Raw genomic sequence first — 22,583 nt, 5'->3', positions numbered from 1 at the left:
TCTGGGTTAAGTGAATAGCAGACCATTTTTAGAGGTCACCTCAGACCGCTTACCAGAAAAACTTTAAATTGCAGGTTATTAAAAGGTTGTTTCTAAGTGTACTGAGATTGTAGTGGATGCATGCTAACATAAAGATAATTTGCTGTTTTAACATTTCTTCTTATACTTCTCATTTTTCTAATTTTCAGGTGTACATTTGGGTATTAAATGAAGAGCAGGAATACAAAAGAGCCTTTGATTTGGGAGCAACTGGGGTGATGACAGACTATCCAACAAAGCTTAAGGATTTTTTACATAATTTTTCAGAATAGAAAAGGACGTACTCAGAAGCATTCAAAGAAAACATGAAAAGACCTAAGAAAAAATTTTTTCATTTCCCTAAGCCATTTCCAGAATGGTAAAAGGTTTAATCAGTTAAGTGTTTATTACCTCATTTTTAAGCCTGTCTGAGAATGTAGAAACTATATATTGTATATTTATTTTAAACAATATTGCATATTTTACATTTGTAAATAGTTTGTTTAGAAAGATAATTGTTTATGAGATGTAAGTGGAAGATTATTGATCAAGATTTCTGTATTTGATGCAGTATTCTACTATCATAAGTAATTCTGAAATCAAAGGCTGTTGGATAAATTTGAAATTAGCCTTCACTGGAATAAGATCAACTAATTAGTAAGACAGAATTATTGAAGGTCATTACAGCTATTCAGGTTGTCTCATTATTTCTAGGTACACCTTAGTTAAAGGGGAAAAATGTTGTGGAAAGAGAGCTTGGAAATCAGTGATGTAATTATCTGACAAGTTGTACATTGTTAACAGAGGCAGACTCAGAAATAACTGAAAGTTTGTTACATGATCAGAAATAAAATCTCTAATCTGAATTCAAATTTCTTGGTTGTTGTTGTCAATAGGGACATTCTGTTTAGAATCTTTTTCAGGTGTGTAACAATTGCTGCTGTATTTCTTTTTTTGGTAAAAAGTAAAATTGGACTTAATAATTGTAAATTAAGATGCTAATAGTCAGATTTTTGTTTTCTCTAACGAAATGTACATTTTCCATTGTTAGCAATGACCAACTGTCTGGGCCTACATCTAGATTTTAAATAACATCTTGAGTCCTAATAATCATAACAAACTGATGAAAGTGCATATCATTGTGTCTAATACTTATAGGATAAACCACCTGCTCCTGATCTTTAAGAATTTATTCTTCTGAGTATTAAGTGGGAACAGAATTTCCCAAAGCATTAGACATCACTTTCTCAGATTTTCTAATGTGACTTCATATAAATCTGTTTATCATCTTTTTGACTTATTTTCATTATCTCTTTGGAAGGTAAATATAACCTGGAACAATAAGCATCTTAGACCTAGATTGCATCTCTCATTTGGACTTTGCCAGCTAACAGTTATGAAGGATAATCATACTGTCCCACCTGTCCCTGGATGACATAAGTAACATTTCTTTTTTGTTTAAACTGAAATAAAAATTTCAAAAACAAAAGAATTCATTGGTGTTTTCTTTTCTGCCGTTATAATTCCAAATATGCTTTATAATTTTTTTCCAGAATTTAATGAGGTGGTGAATTGATAATATAAGTAAACACACCTGAGAATTCTCTCTCATATAAGGAAAATAAAATATGGAAATACTTTTATGGTACATTGCCTCTTGGCATTTGAATAAATAACTTGGGCAGGTAATCCATTAAATCTGTCATTTTTACTTTCACTTATATAACATATGAGTATAGTTGCTAGAGATGCTTTTGATCATCATTGATATAATTCTTTTTTACAGTTTCCCTGTTCCAAATTTGCTTTGTTGTGATTCAGTTATGATGCAGTTCATATTATAGGACCAGCATATATTTTGTGTCAATCAGTAAAAGAGAAAGTACCCACTATAGTAAAGATGTTCAGAAAATCATGTTTTAAAAGTTTGATGATTTTATAGTCAAGGTGACTTCAATTCACTTAATAAAATTATAGTATCTATAACAACAGAGTTCACATTTGTCATCAGATAACATCTGAGCATTGCTTTTCTGATCAGGGCATCACATTTTAAAAGATGTTAAATATCCTTTCCTAATGAGACATACTGCTAGGCATGGCACACAGCATGAAGGCTAGAGAAGTGGTCAAAAGATATAATTAGATCCTTTTGCTGGAATAAAGGTGGCACTAGATTTGAGATAGATAGATATATGTATATATATATATATATCTCCCTGCTATAGGTCTAGTCCAGCATACCAACAGAATTCTAAATACATGCCAGTGGACAACAGTTGGCAGGTTGGTTTGAGGAAATATTACTTTGAAGTAGCAAGAGCTTCTCTGTAGGACTAGGTCTGAGGCATGTTATCAGGTAAAACAGGACACAAGTTAGCAGAACTAGGATCCAGAGCTTGGAAAAAACCTCATTTAATAGGACTGAAAGAACAGAGTATAACATTGGACTAATTAGAGGGTTAAGTTGGTAGTTCCAGAGCTGTTCAACTGCTCCTTTCTGGCCAGGACAGGTTCTAGAAATTGGGGTGGGGCCCTGGCTATAGGTGGCCATCTAGTCACCACAACTGTAGAGATAAAATCGCTGCAATGGGTTAGGAAAAGACAAAATATAAATCGTAGTGTGTTGCCCTAACTCTTGCCTGGAGAATCCCATGGGTGGAGGAGCCTGGTGGGCTGCAGTCCATGGGGTCGCGAAGAGTCTGACACAACTGAGTGACTTCACTTTCACGCATTGGAGAAGGAAATGGCAACCCACTCCAGTGTTCTTACCTGGAGAATCCCAGGGACGGTGGAGCCTGGTGGGCTGCCATCTCTGGGGTCGCACAGAGTCGGACACGACTGAAGCGACTTAGCAGCAGCAGTGTTGCCCTAAGCGTCCAGGAGCGAGCGACGAGAATGAGAGCAGAACACGAAATCTGGTGCAGTGGGTCAGGGGGCCTGCAGCCTCTGTTGGACTGAGGTGCAGAGTCCACTCTGAGTCCAGCTGTTACTCCTGATTGCAGACTACAAAACTTGCCTTGATCTATCTTTCCCAAGACACTGCACTGACATAGTCCAGATCTCCTTGTTTTCACCCCAGGCCGTTCCCTCGTGGGATGGTCTCGGGAACAGTCAGCAAGTGTGTAGGCGGTGTTCATACCTAACGCTGACCCGCTGTTCCAAGGTCCATGCTTTCATGACCCCAGTCATACTCCCTTCTGGGTCTGGCCTTGGGGTCTGTAAGAAGGCTATTATTCTAAGAAAAACATGAAAAATGTTTCTCATCATTGTTGATACATCATCAACACAGTTTCTTGATACATGCTGTTTTTCCAGGTGCCATTTCTATGAAATTTCTCAAGGCTGTGAGTGTACATTATTGGAAATTCCCACTACAGTAGTGTGTTCTAGTATGAGAAACCATTAACGCAAAATACAATATGAATGATTCTGCTTTGAGTTGTACAACATGGTGGCCCTGAAAAGGTTAAAAAAAAAAAAAAAGAGATCCACCATGGATAAAAGTAAAAATTTCCTTTTCAATTAAGGAGAGAGAGCCATGAATACGAGTTTGAAGAATTCATTGTGAATTGAAAGCTGTGTGTCAAGTAGGTGGCTAAACTTAAGACGTTAAGAACTGAAATGGCTGGGCAGTAATATAACATCATCATTTCAGTACCACAAGGAAAATGTAAATAGCAGTCAGAGGCTAGGCACCAAAACAAGATCAGGACTAAAGTGGTCAAGGAGGCAAAGAGTTCAGGATGCTGGGAACATACCAAGACAATTCATAAAGCTTAAGTGATGTTTAGCTTTCCTGCCTCTTTTGTATGTCACTGACAGGATAATGTTTGAAAAGTTGGGTCATCCTATAATCTGAAATAATGTAAGCCGAGACCAGATAATGGTCCAGACACCAGGTCAGAAGGCTATACAGATCCAATTAACATGAGATTGCATAAAAATTAATTTGGCAGTAGTTCACCAGATGGAAACTTGCAGCAATCCAGGCATGAAGTAATAAGGGTCCAGATGAAAGGGGTGGCCATGTAAGTAAGGAAACAATGCATCTACACATCTCTGTAAGGGAAGAAGTAGTAAGAGTTGGTGACTAGGTGAGTTTAAAAGGAGAAGGGGAAGTTCACTACTGACTCCAAAGCTGCTGGAAAATGGGGAACTTGGAGACGGAAAGCCGTTGGGTGGTAAAAATGGTATGTTTTGGATACTCTCTGAAATGACAGAAAATCATTTGAATTTCGGCATATTAGCCTTAAGGATGAAAGGATAGGTCTGGAAGAATAGATTTAGGGTTTTGTGTACATTTTAGGTACTGTGCAGCTGGCACTTTAGATGTGATTTTATATAGTTCCTTCTCGGTACTCTGCTTGCAATTTGAATAGGTTGCTATGCCACCAGAGGCTGCCTGCATTGTGAATAGCATGATTCATTCTATAGTGAGGTTGAATGATAACATTCTTTCCCGCTCATTCATGTCCTTTTCTTTCAAAACTCTATCAAAAAGTTTTCTTTTGATAGAGAACTCTTAGCAAAACAGGCACAGTAGTGTACATAGGTCAATATCAATCTCCCAATCCACACCCCTCGCCCCACCCCCACCAACTTGGTATCCAAACGTTTGTTCTCTACGTCTGTGTCTCTATTTCTGCTTTGCAAATAGGTTCATCTGTGCCATTTTTCTAGATCCAGCCTATATGTGTTAATATACAATATTTCTTTTTCTCTTTCTGACTTACTTCACTCTGTATGATGGTCTCATGTTTTATATTATGTGACTTTTACCACAATAAATAAATAAATGTTCTAAAAAAACAGCCATAATTTTAACTCATTGCTTATGAAAAATAATACAAATACATTGGTCTTGTCTGTCTACTAGTTATTTTTTCCTTCTTATTGTATGTATAGAGTCTTCTCTTGTGTTGTTGGAAGAGGGTGTTTGTTATGACCAGTGCATTTTTCTTAGCAAAACTCTATAAGTCTTTGCCCTGCTTCATTCCGTATTCCAAGGCCAAATTTGCCTGTTACTCCAGGTGTTTCTTGACTTCCTACTTTTGCATTCCAGTCCCCTGTAATGAAAAGGACATCTGTTTTGGGTGTTAGTTCTAAAAGGTCTTGTAGGTCTTCATAGAACCGTTCAACTTCAGCTTCTTCAGCGTTACTGGTTGGGGCATAGACTTGGATTACTGTGATATTGAATGGTTTGCCTTGGAAACGAACAGAGATCATGCTGTCATTTTTGAGATTGCATCCAAGTACTGCATTTCGGACTCTTTTGTTGACTATGATGGCCACTCCATTTCTTCTGAGGGATTCCTGCCCGCAGTATTAGATATAATGGTCATCTGAGGTAAATTCACCCATTCCAGTCCATTTCAGTTCACTGATTCCTAGAATGTCGACATTCACTCTTGCCATCTCTTGTTTGACCACTTCCAATTTGCCTTGATTCATGGAACTGACATTCCAGGTTCCTGTGCAATATTGCTCTTTACAGCATCAGACCTTGCTTCTATCACCAGTCACATCCACAGCTGGGTATTCTTTTTGCTTTGGCTCCATCCCTTCATTCTTTCTGGAGTTATTTCTCCACTGATCTCCAGTAGCATATTGGGCACCTACTGACCTGAGGAGTTTCTCTTTCAGTGTCCTATCATTTTGCCTTGTCATCCTGTTCATGGGGTTCTCAAGCAAGAATATTGAAGTGGTTTGCCATTCCCTTCTCTAGTGGACCACATTCTGTCAGAATATGCACTGGTCATAACAAACACACTCTTCCAACAACACAAGAGAAGACTCTATACATGGACATCACCAGATGGTCAACACCGAAATCAGATTGATTATATTCTTTGCAGCCAAAGATGGGGAAGCTCTATACAGTCAGCAAAAACAAGACCAGGAGCTGACTGTGGCTCAGACCATGAACTCCTTATTGCCAAATTCAGACTTAAATTGAAGATAGTAGGGAAAACCACTAGACCATTCAGGTATGACCTAAATCAAATCCCTTATGATTATACAGTGGAAGTGAGAAATAGATTTAAGGGCCTAGATCTGATAGATAGAGTGCCTGATGAACTATGGAATGAGGTTCGTGACATTGTACAGGAGACAGGGATCAAGACCATCCCCATGGAAAAGAAATGCAAAAAAGCAAAATGGCTGTCTGGGGAGGCCTTACAAATAGCTGTGCAAAGAAGAGAAGTGAAAAGCAAAGGAGAAAAGGAAAGATATAAGCATCTGAATGCAGAGTTCCAAAGAATAGCAAGAAGAGATAAGAAAGCCTTCTTCAGCGATCAATGCAAAGAAATAGAGGAAAACAACAGAATGGGAAAGACTAGGGATCTCTTCAAGAAAATCAGAGATACCAAAGGAACATTTCATGCAAAGATGGGCTCTATAAAGGACAGAAATGGTATGGACCTAACAGAAGCAGAAGATATTAAGAAGAGATGGCAAGAATACACAGAAGAACTGTGCAAAAAAGATCTTCACGACCCAGATGATCATGATGATGTGATCACTGACCTAGAGCCAGACATCCTGGAATGTGAAGTCAAGTGGGCCTTAGAAAGCATCACTACGAACAAAGCTAGTGGAAGTGATGGAATTCCAGTTGAGCTATTCCAAATCCTGAAAGATGATGCTGTGAAAGTGCTGCACTCAATATGCCATCAAATTTGGAAAACTCAGCAGTGGCCAGAGGACTGGAAAAGGTCAGTTTTCATTCCAATCCCAAAGAAAGGCAATGCCAAAGAATGCTCAAACTACCGCACAATTGCACTCATCTCACATGCTAGTAAAGTAATGCTCAAAATTCTCCAAGCACACTTCAGCAATATGTGAACCGTGAACTTCCAGTTGTTCAAGCTGGTTTTAGAAAAGGCAGAGGAACCAGAGAACAAATTGCCAACATCTGCTGGATCATGGAAAAATCAAGAGAGTTCCAGAAAAACATCTATTTCTGATTTATTGACTATGCCAAAGCCTTTGACTGTGTGGATCACAATAAACTGTGGAAAATTCTGAAAGAGATGGGAATACCAGACCACCTGATCTGCCTCTTGAGAAATTTGTATGCAGGTCAGGAAGCCACAGTTAGAACTGGACATGGACCAACAGACTGGTTCCAAATAGGAAAAGGAGTATGTCAAGGCTGTATATTGTCACCCTGTTTATTTAACTTATATGCAGAGTACATCATGAGAAACGCTGGGCTGGAAGAAACACAAGCTAGAATCAAGATTGCCAGGAGAAATATCAATAACCTCAGATATGCAGATGACACCACCCTTATGGCAGAAAGTGAAGAGGAACTCAAAAGCCTCTTGATGAAAGTGAAAATGGAGAGTGAAAAAGTTGGCTTCAAGCTCAACATTCAGAAAACTAAGATCATGGCATCTGGTCCCATCACTTCATGGGAAATAGATGGGGAAACAGTGGAAACAGTGTCAGACTTTATTTTGGGGGGCTCCCAAATCACTGCAGATGGTGACTGCAGCCATGAAATTAAAAGACGCCTACTCCTTGGAAGGAAAGTTATGACCAACCTAGAGAGCATATTCAAAAGCAGAGACATTACTTTGCCAAGAAAGGTTCGTCTAGTCAAGGCTATTTTTTTTCCTGTGGTCATGTATGGATGTGAGAGTTGGACTATAAAGAAGGCTGAGCACCAAAGAATTGATGCTTTTGAACTGTGGTGTTGGAGAAGACTCTTGAGAGTCCCTTGGACTGCAAGGAGATCCAACCAGTCCGTTCTGAAGGAGATCAGCCCTGGGATTTCTTTGGAAGGAATGATGCTAAAGCTGAAACTCCAGTACTTTGGCCACCTCATGCGAAGAGTTGACTCATTGGAAAAGACTCTGATGCTGGGAGGGATTAGGGGCAAGAGGAGAAGGGGACGACAGAGGATGAGATGGCTGGATGGCATCACTGACTCGATGGACGTGAGTCTCAGTGAACTCTGGGAGTTGGTGATGGACAGGGAGGCCTGGCATGCTGCGATTCATGGGGTCGCAAAGAGTCAGACACGACTGAGCGACTGATCTGATCTGATTGTATGTATATCATCCCATTAAAATTCCTGTGTCAGTCCTACATGTGGGTGGTATTATTCTGTCCTTTTTAAAAAGGACTGGAGGCTAAATGCCTCTCCAATTCACAGTGCTAATCAGAGTCCAATCTGATACTCAAACCCATGCAGTCTGACTTCAAACCATCTGAGTCTAATCACTGTTTCACTTTGTGTTTCTAAAATCTTTTGAGTCTCATAATCTGGAGAAATGTGTGCAGATATTTGGAAACAAATATGCATGGACTAGTTTTTCGTTTCTTGAAGCCCTGAGACTGGGCCTTCTGCTGGGATGGTTATGCTAACACGGGACTGAGCAAGTATAGCTGAGCAGGTTTCACAAATGTTGTTCCACTTTTTTTCTGTTTCCTATGTGAGTTTCACATAAATTTTGACTTACAAAAAGAAGTTTCCTACAAAAAAAATTTTTTGTTTGCTTCTATAATCTTTGATTGAAGATCTTTCTCTCTTCAGCCATAAGTAGAACCTCCTTCTCTTCTTTCCTCATTCTAAGCCTTTTTTCAATCAGTTCCTCAAGGATTTATGGTCCTTTATGGTCAAAAACTTTTCAAGAACATTCAGTGAGTTGGGGATATGAACAGGTAATTCACAAATAGAAAACATCAGCAAACAAAAAAAAAGTTTCACCTCGTCAAAAACCTATAAATTAAAATGACATTGAGTAAGATATCCATTTCTGACTCTTACAAGGGCAGGAGTGAAAGCCTGTGAAAACAGGCACTCATGAACTGAAGGTGGGAATATAAATTGCAGAAAACTTTGAGGATCAATTTGACAGTATCTTTAGATATATCCTTTCATTCCAAAATTCCATTGCTAGGAATATACTATGAAAATAACAGGATAAATACCCAAAGGAACACATGCATAGTGAAAAATCAGAAACAACTTAAATATGCAACATGAAGGGACTGGTTGCATAAATTATGGTAAATCCAAATAATGATATTATTAAAATATTGATGTCCTATACTGATGTAAGATATTATTAAGTAAAAAGACTAAATCATAAGACCATATACTCTGTGATCAAAAAATATTTATATATATCCATTTAAAAAGTCAATGATAGCTACCCAAGTGTTAGTCGTGGTTTTATGATGATGGAATTATGAGTGACTTATTTTTACTTGTCTAAATCTTCTAATTTTTCTACAACTGAGATTAACTTTTTCTTTTTTGGCTGTGCCTGGACATGCAGGATCTTAATTCCCCACCAGGGATTGAATCTGTGCCCCCACATCGCAAGCACAGAGTTTTAACCACTGTTTTATTTTTAAAATAATTTTTTTTAAAAAAAAAACCCTTTATAGCTAATACAGAATTGTTTGATGTTCAGGCCTTAGCAGATGACTCTTCTCCAAATTCTTGAGGAGAGAAACATTTAACTGCCAAAAAATCCAGATTGTCTGCTTAAACACTTCTTTCCAACAAATCAGGAAAGAGGGATTATGGCTTTGCTTTGGATATGATCCAGAAATTATCTGGACCTTTTTTAAAAATTAATAATTCCACAACTCAGAAACATTTTTTAAATTAACTTTTTGCTTTATTTTCTTTGATTTTTTTATAGTACATAGTTTGGGAAGTTTCTTTTTTAATATTTATTTTTTACTTATTTGGCTACACTGGGTCTTAGTTGCAGCACATGGGATCTTTTTAGTTGCTGCATGCAAACTCTCAGTTGTGCCGTGTGCGATCTAATTCCCTGACCAGGGATCAAACCTGGGAGCCCTGCGTTGGAAACACAGAGTCTTAGCCACTGGACCACTAGGGCAGTCCTGCTTTGGGGGATTACACATGGTCTATTTTTTTTTTTTCCTTTGGGCAATTTATTTATGTATTTATTTATTTTTTTTTAATTTTATTTTATTTTTAAACTTTACAATATTGTATTGGTTTTGCCAAATATCGAAATGAATCCGCCATAGGTATACATGTGTTCCCCATCTACACATGGTCTTGATCACACCATATATGTACTTTTCAGGGTTTTTTTTTTTTCTGCTTAATATCACATGAACAGTTTCCCATGTTATAAATTCTGTTTTAAAAAAGTAGAATGCCATTTAAACAAGTAGATGTGCCATGATTTACTGAACTATTTCCCTGTCGTTGGAAATTTGTTTCCAATTATCCATATTATAAATAATGCTGTGATGAACATTCTTATATACTAATATGGGTATCTCACTCCCTCAGTTCAGTTCAGTCGTTCAGTCATGTCCAACTCTTTGCAACCCCATGAATTGCAGCACGCCAGGCCTCCCTGTCCATCACCAACTCCCAGAGTTCACTCAAACTCATGTCCATCGAGTCAGTGATGCCATCCAGCCATCTCATCCTCTGTCGTCCCCTTCTCCTCCTGCCCCCAATCCTTCCCAGCATCAGAGTCTTTTCAATGAGTCAACTCTTCGCTTTAGCTTTAGCATCATTCCTTCCAAAGAACACTCAGGACTGATCTCCTTTAGAATGGACTGGTTGGATCTCCTTGCAGTCCAAGGGACTCTCAAGAGTCTTCTGCAACACCACAGTTCAAAAGCATCAGTTCTTCGGCGCTCAGCTTTCTTCAAGTCCAACTCTCACATCCATACATGACCACTGGAAAAACCATAGCCTTGACTACACGGACCTTTGTTGGCAAAGTAATGTCTCTGCTTTTGAATATGCTCTCTAGGTTGGTCATAACTTTCCTTCCAAGGAGTAAGCATCTTTTACTTTCATGGCTGCAATCACCACCTGCAGTGATTTTGGAGCCCAAAAAAGATAAAGTCTGACACTGTTTCCACTGTTTCCCCATCTATTTCCCATGAAGTGCTCACTCCCTCACACCCAAACAGTCATGAGATCCTAGATATAAAATATATTTACTTCTTTTCAACCCCACTGTCACCATCCTTTTACAGGCCACCATCATCTCTAGACTGGAACAATACAACTTCTTTCTTTTTCCTAATTTTGAAAGTGAAAGTGAAAGTCGTTCAGTTGTGTCCCACTCTTTGCGACCCCGTGGACTATATAGGCCATGGAATTCTCCAGGCCAGAATACTGGAGTGGGTAGCCTTTCCCTTCTCCAGGGGATAGTCCCAACCCAGTGATTGAACCCAGGTGTCCTGCATTGTGAACTGATTCTTTACCAGCTGAGACACAAGGGAAACCCAAGAATACTGGAGTGGGTAGCCTATCTCTTCTCCAGTGAATCTTCCCGACCCAGGAATTGAACTGGGATCTCCTGCACTGCAGGTGGATTCTTTACCAACTGAGCTATCAGGTTTTAATGTAATTTATTTCAAATAGATAATATAGTCACTGGTTCATAGAGTACAAAAGGGTATAGAGTGAAATTCCTCTTTCCCCTTCCGATCCTCCAATCACTGAATTCCCTCTCCTGAGGAAGTAGGAAATCAATATTATCACATATTTATCAGTAGGTATTTACCAAGCAACTCCTATAGGTCAGTCACTTATTAGACCTGGAGCTATTAATATAATGGTAAGCAAGATGTATGGAAATAGTATATAGACTCATAGATCTTACATTCAGTTTGAGAATAAAAACAAAAATTAATTTCAACTGAAGCAAATATTATGAAGAACATAAACAAGGGACTGAGACAAGGAATAACAAGTCAAGTTTATTCTAGGTAAAATGGTCAAGGTAGCCCTCATTGAGGACGTAGCAATTACTCTGAGATCTAAAGCAAGAGGAATGGACCAATTAAAGAACAGGAGGAAGAGCACTTTGAGCAGATGGAAAAGCTTATGCAAAGGCCCTGAGGTGGGAAAAAGCTTGGTGGGTACTAAGAATAAAAAGAAGAGGAGAGAGAAGGGGCTTCTTTGGTGGTCCAAGTGTTAAAAATCCACCTGCCAATTCAGGGTACCTGAGTTTGATCCCTGGTCTGGGAAGATCCCACATACCACAGGATGTCTAAACTCAGCAGAGTCCATGTTGCGTAACAAGAGAAGCCGCCACAATGAGAAGCGCATGCACCACAACTAGAGAGAAGCCCCAGGAGCAACGAAGACCCAGCACAGCCAAAAATTATAAATAAACAAAATACTTGTTAAAAAAAAAAAAAAAAAGAGGAGAGGGATAGAACTTAGTGAAGAGATTGGCTTTGGCTTTTCATGGGAAGAAGACCCTTCCTCCATTGTAAATGGAAAGAACGAAGGGACAAATTGAAAGTGCAAATAAAAGCCCAGCTTTGTTCTTTGTTGGTGGGAAGATTAGAGTTTTCATCCAATGGTTTCTAATTTCTTGATGACAGATGAGCCAAGGTCTTTGCTAAAACTGAGAATGGAGAATGGGGTGCAAAAGTTTTGAGAAAACAGGAGGCTTTCTGTCATAGTCATCTTGGGAAATGGGAATGTGTTCCTATTAGAGAAACATAATGGGGCTCTTGGGATGCTCTGAGTGCTAACTTGAGGCTTGAGATTCTGCCTTGGACATGAATTCGGCTGTCATTTTTTGAGTCACCAACAAAAGAGTTGATAATTTGAATTAGGAAAAAAAAAAAACTCTTGAAGAGAGTAAGTGGGGAAAGAGGGAGGTGAGCGTTACGCCTTAGAGTATGCTCAGAGAGAGAGTGGGGACTGAGAAATAAGAAGTAGAGAAGCACAGTGTCCTCAACCACAGGAAAGCAAAGAAGTTAAGAAAGAAAGTGTTGGGAATTCCCTGGTGGTCCAGTGGTTAAGACTCCACACTTTCACAGCTGAGGGTCTGGGCTGGATCCCTGGTCATGAAACTAAGATCCTCTTAGCTGAGAAGTAGAGTTTAAAAACAAAAAGGCCTAAATAATTTTTAAAAATAAGAAAGTGGTGGGCTTCCCTGGTGGTTCAGCAGTAAAGAATCCACCTGCCAATGCAGGAGGTACTGGTTCAACCCCTGATCTGGGAAGATCTCACGTTCTGCAGGGTCACTAACCACAAGTGTGCCAACTTTCGAGCCTGCGCTGTAGAGTGTGGGAGCTGCAGCTACTGAGCCCACACGTGGCAGCTCCTGGAGCCCATGCATCCTAGAGCTTGTGCTCCACGAAAGAAAGCAACACAGTGAAAAGCCCTCACACAACTAGAGAGGTGCCCCTGCTCACCACAACTAGAGAAAAGCCCACACAGTGCCAAAGACCCAGCACAGCCATAAAAAATAAATTCATAAACAAGAAAGTGGTTATCAGCAATGTCCCTATCAGAACATTGAGGTCTAGGAAGGTGAGGGCTGGACAGGATGACTGCATCTGGTTTAAAAGGAGGCCTCCTAACTGGGGTTCATTCATGCCTAGAGTTGATGGAACTGATACCAGACTGCAAAGGGATGAAGGGGGCTGAATGGGAGGCTGATAAAGGTGAGCCACGTATGCAAAGAAACTGGAGAACCAAGACACTTGAAAAGGCAGCAGTGTCAAGCGAGATATGTCCTGAATGAAGAGGTTTATAAATGTGTAAAAAGCAGAAGGAGCTAGTGGAGACAAGCTGGAAATATTGGAGAGAAGAAGACGTGAGCAAAGATCCTTTTCAAGACTAAATAGGCTGTAATTTATTCAACAAATATTTATGAACGCCTGGCAGGCAAGGAGCCTGGATGATAGATATATGTGAACCATGTAGAAAAATTCTTGCCTTCCTTGGTGTGCACGGTCTAGTTAGCAGCTAATCAAGAGCTGAGAGAAGAGGAGGGAAAGGTGTCTTTCTCATACTTGAAGGTGGCCTGGGAGTATAAAACACTGGGAAGTTTTGCACTGATTAGAAAATAGGAGAACTAAAGGTAGTGTATTAGTCTGCTCAGGCTGCCATAGCAAAATACCACAGACTGGGGGCCTTGCATGACAGAAATTTATTTTCTGAGGCTGAAAGTACAAGATGAAGGTACCAGGAGGTATGGGGGTAGGGGAAGGGCAGTGTGCTTCCCTGGTGGTCCAGTGGTTAAGAATCCACTTGTCAATGCAGGGGACATGGGTTCGATCCCTTGTCCGGGAAGATCCCACATGCTCTGGAGCTACAGAGCCCACACACCACAACTACTGAAGTCCTACAGCCCGGAGCTCGTGCACCGCAAGAGAAGCCGCTGCCATGAGACGCCTGCGCACCGCGACCCAAAGTAGCCCCCACTCGCCGCAACTAGAGGGACTGAAACAGGAAATCAAGTCTGGCCAGGGATTGTCAGAAACTGCTGTGTATCTCCCAGTTTCCTAGAATACTTACTTGGAAATGTACATAGACAGCTGAAACCAAATAAGCCTATAGGTTGCTAGAGAAGGGGGGCGGGGAGCCCAACCAAATGCCTTTTTTAAAATTTTAATTCAAATTAAGCTTCAAGTAACAGTGAGTTCAAAAGTTTTGATAATATGTTACATTTATATAACTATTTAGATTTTATTTACTTTAACATACATTTTATATTCTCATGTGTTTCTCACAATAATCTGGTAGAGTAGTTGATACTACAATATCAAATCTCCATTTCTTAGATGAAACTGAAACTGGGGGAATTTATAAAGTCAGCTAGAATTGATGTGATTGGGTCTTCTTAACTTTTGTGCGTGCTAAGTCACTTCCATCGTGTCCGACCCTTTGCGACCCCATGGATTATAGCCCACCAAACCCTTCTGTGCATGGGATTCTCCAAGCAAGAATACTGGAGTAGGCTTCCATTTCTTTCTCCATCTTAACCTTTGTACCCATTCTGATTTTTTTTAATTTATCTTCAATTCACTATTCAGTGCTAAGAAAAATATCAAAAACCAGATAAAGGGGAGGTTGTATTATGATCCTACGAAAAGTAAAATTTCCAAATAAAAGCTGCAGAAAAGAAAATTTCCACACATCAAATGTATGTATTGATTTTTTTTTAATTGGAGTATAGTTGATTTAAAATGTTGTGTTAGTTTCTGCTGTATAGGAAAGTGAAACTGTTATTCATATATCTACTCTTTTTTTAGATTCTTTTCCCATATAGGTTATTCCAGAGTATTAAGAAGAGTTCCCTGTGCTATACAGTAGGTCTTTATTAGTTATCTATTTTATATGTAGTAGTGTTACTTAAACAGTGTGATGTGGAGATAGGAATCAATAATTGATGTTCTATCAGTGACCAAAACCATTAAACATGGAAGCAGATGGTAGCTTTCCATCTACCACCACTTTTCTGAGAAATTCAGAGATCTCAGATAAAAATAAAAACTAACATTAAACATTTTGTGAATCTAAGACCCAGGATTGACAACTGTTAATATTTTATTACATATGCTTTAATTTTTTCTAGCAGAAGAAGTCAAACCTTACAGGTAAAATGCTACGGGATCCCTATGCCTAGCTGGAGTCTCCTTCCTGCTTGGCCAGTGGGGAGCCCCAGTATGAGACGAGACAGAGCAGAGAGAGTGCATGGTATTGCTCTCAGGTTCCTTTCCATAAAACCAATTTGGGCTGGCTGTGTCCTTTGTCTGAAGGGCAAGCTTACTTCAAGGTGGCTCTGTCTCCAGAACCCTTTCCTCTCAGGTTCCAGTAGCAGCTCCAAGCTTTCTTCATTCTATGGGTGGTAAGAGCACCATGACTAGTCCTCGGACGTTTTACTATCCTTGCGGTTTCCTCATACCTTTGTAAATTATCTCTCATTAAACAATACTCAGACTAGTCTAATTTGACTAGACATGTTTCCTATTTGTTCCCTGACCGATTCACCTGGGAAGTTAGTCAGAAATGCAGATTTTCAGACTTCCCTGGTGCTCCAGTGGTTGAGAATCCACCTGCCAATGCAGAGGACACAGGCTCTTCGTCCCGGAAGATTCCACATGCCTCAGAGCAATTAAGCCCGTGTACCACAACGACTGAGCCGGAGCACCCTAGAGTCCGTGCTCCCAGCAAGAGAAGCCACCACGATGAGAAGCCCACACACCGGAACAAAGACTATCCCACGCTCGCTGCAACTAGAGAAAGCCGAAGACCCAGCACAACCGAAATTTAATAAATGAATATTTTCAATGCAAAATGTCAAGGCTTCCCCCCACTTTCTTTTTTTTCAGTAAAGTAACTTAATAAATTTTTTATTTTATTGAAGTATAGATGATTTACAGTGTGTTAATTTCTGGTGCAGAGCAAAATGATTCATATATATATATATATATACATATTCTTTTTCATATTCTTTTCCATTATGGCTGATTACAGGTTGTTGAATATAGTCCCCTAGGTTATACAGTAAGGCCTTTTGGTTTATCCATTCTATATGTAACAGCTTGCTTCTACTAATCCCAAACTCCCAATCCATCCCTCTGCTCCTCCCCTGCAGCCACTATGTCTGTGAGTCTGTTTCTACTTGATAGGTAAGTTTATTTGTGTCATATTGTAGATTCCACATATGAGGGATCTCACATAGAATTTGTCTTTCTCTTTCTGACTTCATTTAGTATGATGATGTCCAGGTCCATCCATGTTGCTGCAAATGGCATAATTTCATTCCTTTTATGGCTGAGTAGTATTCCATTGTGTGATCTATGGCACATCTTCTTTAGATATTCATTTGTCAATGGACATTTAGGTTTTTTCTGCTACTGCTAAGTCGCTTCAGTCGTGTCTGACTCTGTGCGACCCCATAGACGGCAGCCCACTAGGCTCCCCCGTCCCTGGCATTCTCCAGGCAAGAACACTGGAGTGGGTTGCCGTTTCCTTCTCCAATGCATGAAAGTGAAAAGTGAAAAGGAAGTCGCTCAGTTGTGTCCAACTCTTCGTGACCCCATGGACTGCAGCCTACCAGGCTCCTCTGTCCATGGGATTTTCCAGGCAAGAGTACTGGAGTGGGGTGCCGTTGCCTTCTCTGAGGTTTTTTCTGGGTTTTAGCTATTGTAAATGGTGCTGCTGTGAACATAGGGATGCATGTGTCTCTTCAAATTACTTTTCTCCAGATATATGCCCAGGTGTGGGATTGCTGGATCATATGGCAAGTCTACTTTAGGCTTCTTGAGGAGCCTCCATACTGCTTTTCCATAATGGCTGCACCAATTTACATTCCCACCAACAGTGTAGGAGGGTTCCCGTTTGATTAGATTCTTTCTGTACCTAAGCTTTTTAAATGTTATGTTAACTCTTTCATTGACCAGTTTGAAAACCAACCTTACTGTTTTTTTAATTTATTTTCCTTTAAAAAAAAAATAGACTTGGTTTTGTTTGAGCAGTTTTAAGTTCACAGACGATCAAGCCAATAGCGTAGAACGCTCTTATATACCCTTCTTCCCTTTCTCAGTTTCCCCTGCTGTTAACACCTTGCATTGTTGTTGTTCAGTCACTCAGTCATGCCTGACTCTTTGCGACCTCATGGGCTGCAGCATGCCAGGCTTCCCTGTTGTGCACTATCTCCCGGAGCTTGTTCAAACTCATATTCATCAAGTTGGTGATGCCATCCAACCATCTCATCCTCTGTTGTCCCCTTCTCCTCCTACCTTCAATCTTTCCCAGCATCAAGGTCTTTTCCAATGAGTCAGGTCTTCCAGGAAGTGGCCAAAGTATTGGTGCTTCAGCTTCAGCAACAGTCCTTCACTTAATTCACTTAGTTATTCATTCAGTCAACAACTCTAAGTGCCCCCATGTGCCTGTCATTGGGCCAGGTGTTATGTATACAGAGGTAACAAGACACAGTTCCTGCCCTTAAAAGAAGATATTCAATTGAGAGGGAAGCAACTTAATCATGGCTAATTAGGATGCGATAGAAGATTGAGGCGGAGAAGGCAATGGCACCTCACTCCAGTATTCTTGCCTGGAAAATCCCATGGATGGAGGAGCCTGGTAGGCTGCAGTCCATGGGGTCACTAAGAGTCAGACACGACTGAGCGACTTCACTTTCACTTTTCACGTTCATGCATTGGAGAAGGAAATGGCAACCCACTCCAGTATTCTTGCCTGGAGAATCCCAGGGACGGGGGAGCCTGGTGGGCTGCTGTCTATGGGGTCGCACAGAGTCGGACACGACTGAAGCGACTTAGCAGCAGCAGCAGCAGCAGATTGAGGAAGCAGGTAGCAACTTCAGTGACCAGGGAAGGCCTCTCTGTGGAGGTGGCATTTCAGCCTGAAGCGTGAGATAAAGCCTGAGGGAAGAGTGCTTGTGGCAGAGGAAACGACAAGTGCAAAATGTGGGAGAGAGCTTGGTGCTTTCAAGGAGCAGAAAGGAAGCCACCGTGCTTGGAGCCAAGTAAACTGGAGATGCCCTGCAAAGTTGGAGAGCTAAGCAGAAATCTGGGCAGGTCGTGGTGAAGTATGTGTATTTTACTCCAAGGGCACTGAAGTGCCATTAGGAATTTTAAGTAATAGAAGCGTGCATATTTTTAGAGATTATTCTTGCTGCCGAGCAGGGGTAGTTTGGAAAAGGACAAGATGGAAATAGAACCACAAATAGCAAATGTCGGTGAGAATGTGGAGCAAAGGGAACACTTCCACCCAGCTGATGGGAAGGTAAATTGATGTACACAGTGTGGAAAATAGTATGGAGGTTCCTTTAAAAAATACTAAAAGTAGACTATGATCTAGCAAGTCCACTCCTGGGTATATATCCAAACAAAAACACTAATTTGGTAAGATTCCTGTACCTCACGGAGAAGGCAATGGCACCCCACTCCAGTACTCTTACCTGGAAAATCCCATGGGTGGAGGAGCCTGGTAGGCTGCAGTCCATGGGGTCACGAAGAGTCGGACACGACTGAGCGACTTCCCTTTCACTTTTCACTTTCATGCATTGAAGAAGGAAATGGCAACCCACTCCAGTGTTCTTGCCTGGAGAGTCCCAGGGACAGTGGAGCCTGATGGGCTGCCGTCTATGGGGTCGCACAGAGTCGGACACGACTGAAGCGACTTAGCAGCAGCAGCAGCCTGTACCTCAATGTTCATAGCAGCATTATTTACAATAGCCAAGATACATGAGCAACCTAAGTGTCCATCAACAGAGGAATGGATAAAGAAGATGTGGTAGGGCTTGCCTGGTGGCTCAGTGGTAGAGAATCCGCCTGCGGATGCAGGAGACATGGTTTCAGGCCCGAGTCTGGGGGGATCTCACGTGCTGAAGAGGGACTAAGCCCGTGTGCCGCAAGTGTGGAGCGTGTGCTGTAGAGCCTGGGAGCCACAACCGCAAAAGCCTGCACACCCTAGATCCTGTGCTCTGCAGCAAGAGAAGCCACTGCCGTGAGAAGCCTCCCACCTCAACAAAGAGCGGCCCCCTACTCTCCACAACCAGAAAAAAGCCTGAGCAACAACCAAGACCCAGCACAGCCAAATAAATAAAATTATTTTTTTTTCAAAAGATGTGGTATGTATATGTATATACATAATGCTACTCAGTCTGTCATTTACAATATGGATGGACTTGGAGGGCATTATGCTTAGGGAATTAATTTGGAGAAAGATACTGAATGTTATCATTTATAAGTGGAAACTAAAAACTAAACAAATGACTATAACAAAAAGAGGGAACTTCCCTGGTGGTCCAGTGGCTAAGACTCTGCCCTCCCAAAGCAGGGGACCCAGGTTCGACCCCTGGTCAGGAGACCAGATCCCACGTGCCACAGCTTAGAGTCTGTATGCCACAGCTAAGACCTGCTGCAGCCAGAGGAATGACTGAGTGAATAAATAAATAAGGAAAATACGGAAATAGAGATATGTCAGTGACAGTGAAGGTAGAGAGAAGTGGCTGGATTTGAGAGCTTTTTTGGAGGTAGCACCAGTGAACTTGGCAGATGAAGAAAGGAAAAACTCTAGGTTGATGGGTAGATTTGACCTCCACAACTGAATAGTTGGATGGTGGAGCCATTGACTGAGATGGGAAAGGTATTTCTGGAGGGAATACGAAAAATGTGTGACTCAAGTCATGAGAAACATTGTCCAGAGCCCAAGAATGCAAGCTTAAAGCTCTGCAAAATAACTAGAAAACTCCAGCCCTACTTTGGAAAAAGGAGTGATATTAACTTTTATCCAATACTTTTTATATGCCAAGTGCATCATACCTATTATGTTATTTAATTGTTATCATAGTCCTGTGATATTATCTCTAATCTGTAGATAAACAGAAGCTGAGATGGGTTATACTAAGTCATTTCAGTCGTGTCTGACTCTGTGCAACCCCATATACGGCAGCCCACCAGGCTCCTCCATCCCTGGGATTCTCCAGGCAAGAACACTGGAGTGGGTTGCCATTTCCTTCCCCAATGCATGAAAGTGAAAAGTGAAAGTGAAGTCACTCAGTCATATCTGACTCTTAGCAACCCCATAGACTGCAACTTACTAGGCTCCTCCGCCCATGGGATTTTCCAGACAAGAGTACTGGAGTAGGGTGCCATTGCCTTCTCAGATGGGTTAAGTGACTCGTAAAACACTGCAAGCCAGTAAGGTGGTGAACCCAGTGAAAGTGAACTTGTAAGTCACTCAGTCGTGTCCCACTCTTTGTGACCCCCTGGGGTGTGGCCCACGAGGCTCCTCTGTCCATGCAATTCTCCAGGCAAGAATACTGGAGTGGGTAGCCATTCCCTTCTCCAGGGGATCTTCCCGACTCAGGGCTCAAACACTGGTCTCCTGCATTGCAGGCAGATTCTTTACTGTCTGAGCTACCGTGGAAGCCTGGTAAACCTAGTATGCAAACCTGTTTCTTCAGAGACCAAGTTCAAAGCTGTTTCACCACACAACACTGCTGTTAATGGCAGATTCTTTCCTCATAGACTTTGTCATTGAATTTCTTAAATATGACCATGGGAACCACCTGGTAAAAGGAATTAAATTAGCTCTTATGTAATTGCTTTCTTTTCTCTTCCAAGGAATAATTTTGATTAAACAAATATTTGATTTACATCAGTGCTGGTCCTCTTTCAAATGTCGTATGGTGTTACACAGGGGATGGTTTTTTTTTACTTCCTCATTCTAACTATTTTCACCATATTATCAAATAAAGAAATTTGAGCTTTAAAAAATCCAGGAGTCTCACCATTTATCTTTTCTGTGATCTTTGAGGTCAAATGTTAAATCTTACCAATGAAGAAGCTACAGTTGTGTGTACTTAAGTAACAGGTGTGATGAACTGTTCAACTCTTTACAAGTCTTTGCTCAGTCCCTTCGCCTCTGTGGCTGATTCATTTCCCCTTTTCTGGGTTATATTCCTGCAGTCATCATGTTGAGTTAGGTCTTGTGACTATGAAATAAGAAACGTTTAGGCACTTTTGCAAAACACAACCGGATACACCTGGTCCTTTTAATGACTAACAGCAATCCAAATGTGACCTACCAAAAACTTAGATAAATGATATCATCTTGGAAGAAAAATACCTCTTGGCTCAGGTGGGAAATGCTGAGAACTATGGCAAGGTTTTTCTCCTGGGAAAAAAAAATGGTCTTTTTCCAAATTCACCAGTTTTTAGAATAACTTCACCCAAACACTTGTTTTAAAAAGTTATCAAGGACTTCCCTGGTGGTCCAGTGGTTAGGAATCCGCCTGCCAGGACAGGAGACACAGGTTTGATCCCTGGTCTGGGAAGATTTCACACGCCTCAGAGCAAGTAAACCCATGTGCCCCAACTACTGAGCCAGCGCTCTAGAGCCCGCAAGCCGCAACTTCTGAAGCCTAAACGCCGCTGCTAGAGAGTAGCCCCGCTTGCTGCAACTAGAGAGAGCCCATGTACAGCAACACAGCCCCAGCACAGCCAAAAATATAAATAAATAAAAATTAAATAAAGAGTTATCAGAGCCATCTCACAATTATTAGAATGACTACTATTTAAGACTATTTAATGACTACTATCCAAAAAATAACAAATATTGGAGAGATCGTGGGGAAATTGGAGCACTTCTGTGCCGTTGGTAGGATTGCAAAGTGGTGTGACTGATATGGAAAAAGGATAAGGCCATTCCTCAAAAAATTAGAAATAGTATTACCATGTGATCAACAATTCCACTTCTGGCTACATATACCAAAAAAAAAAAAAAAAAATCAAAAGCAGGGACTTGTCAAGGTATTTGTATACCCATGTTCATAGGAACATTATTCACATTAGTCAAGGGGTGGAAGCAACCCAAGTAGCCATCAACAGATGAAAGGATAAACAAAATGTGGAATATACATACAATAGAATATTAGCCTTAATAAGGAAGGAAATTCTGCAATATGCTACAACATGAATGAACTTTGAAGTTCAGTTCAGTTCAGTTCAGTCACTCAGTCGTGTCCGACTCTTGGCGACCCCATGGACTGCAGCACGGGAGGCCTCCCTGTCCATCACCAACTCCCGGAGTTCACTCAGACTCACGTCCATCGAGTCAGTGATGCCATCCAGCCTTCTCATCCTCTGTCGTCCCCTTCTCCTCCTGCCCTCAATCCCTCCCAGTATCAGGGTCTTTTCCAATGAGTCAACTCTTCACATGAGGTGGCCAAAGTACTGGAGTTTCAGCTTTAGCATCATTCCTTCCAAAGAAATCCCAGGGCTGATCTCCTTCAGAATGGACTGGTTGGATCTCC

At 41.0% G+C, this 22,583-nt stretch overlaps 1 protein-coding gene across 1 annotated transcript in view; it reads left to right on the top strand.

Moving 5' to 3' along the window:
- Positions 1-890, top strand: part of GDPD1 (glycerophosphodiester phosphodiesterase domain containing 1) — a 50,757-nt gene extending 49,867 nt beyond the window's left edge. The window contains exon 10 of the mRNA XM_006045481.3: positions 189-890. Within this exon, the coding sequence (XP_006045543.1) occupies positions 189-311 (123 nt within the window). The 3' untranslated portion in view covers positions 312-890. The remainder of the gene's footprint in view (positions 1-188) is intronic.
- Positions 891-22,583: the final 21,693 nt, after the last annotated feature.

Source organism: Bubalus bubalis, chromosome 3, assembly GCF_019923935.1.
Source record: "Bubalus bubalis isolate 160015118507 breed Murrah chromosome 3, NDDB_SH_1, whole genome shotgun sequence".
In the NCBI taxonomy this organism is placed as follows: Eukaryota; Metazoa; Chordata; class Mammalia; order Artiodactyla; family Bovidae; genus Bubalus; species Bubalus bubalis.
Note: the sequence above shows the minus strand (reverse complement) of the source record. Positions and strands in the feature narration are given on the sequence as shown.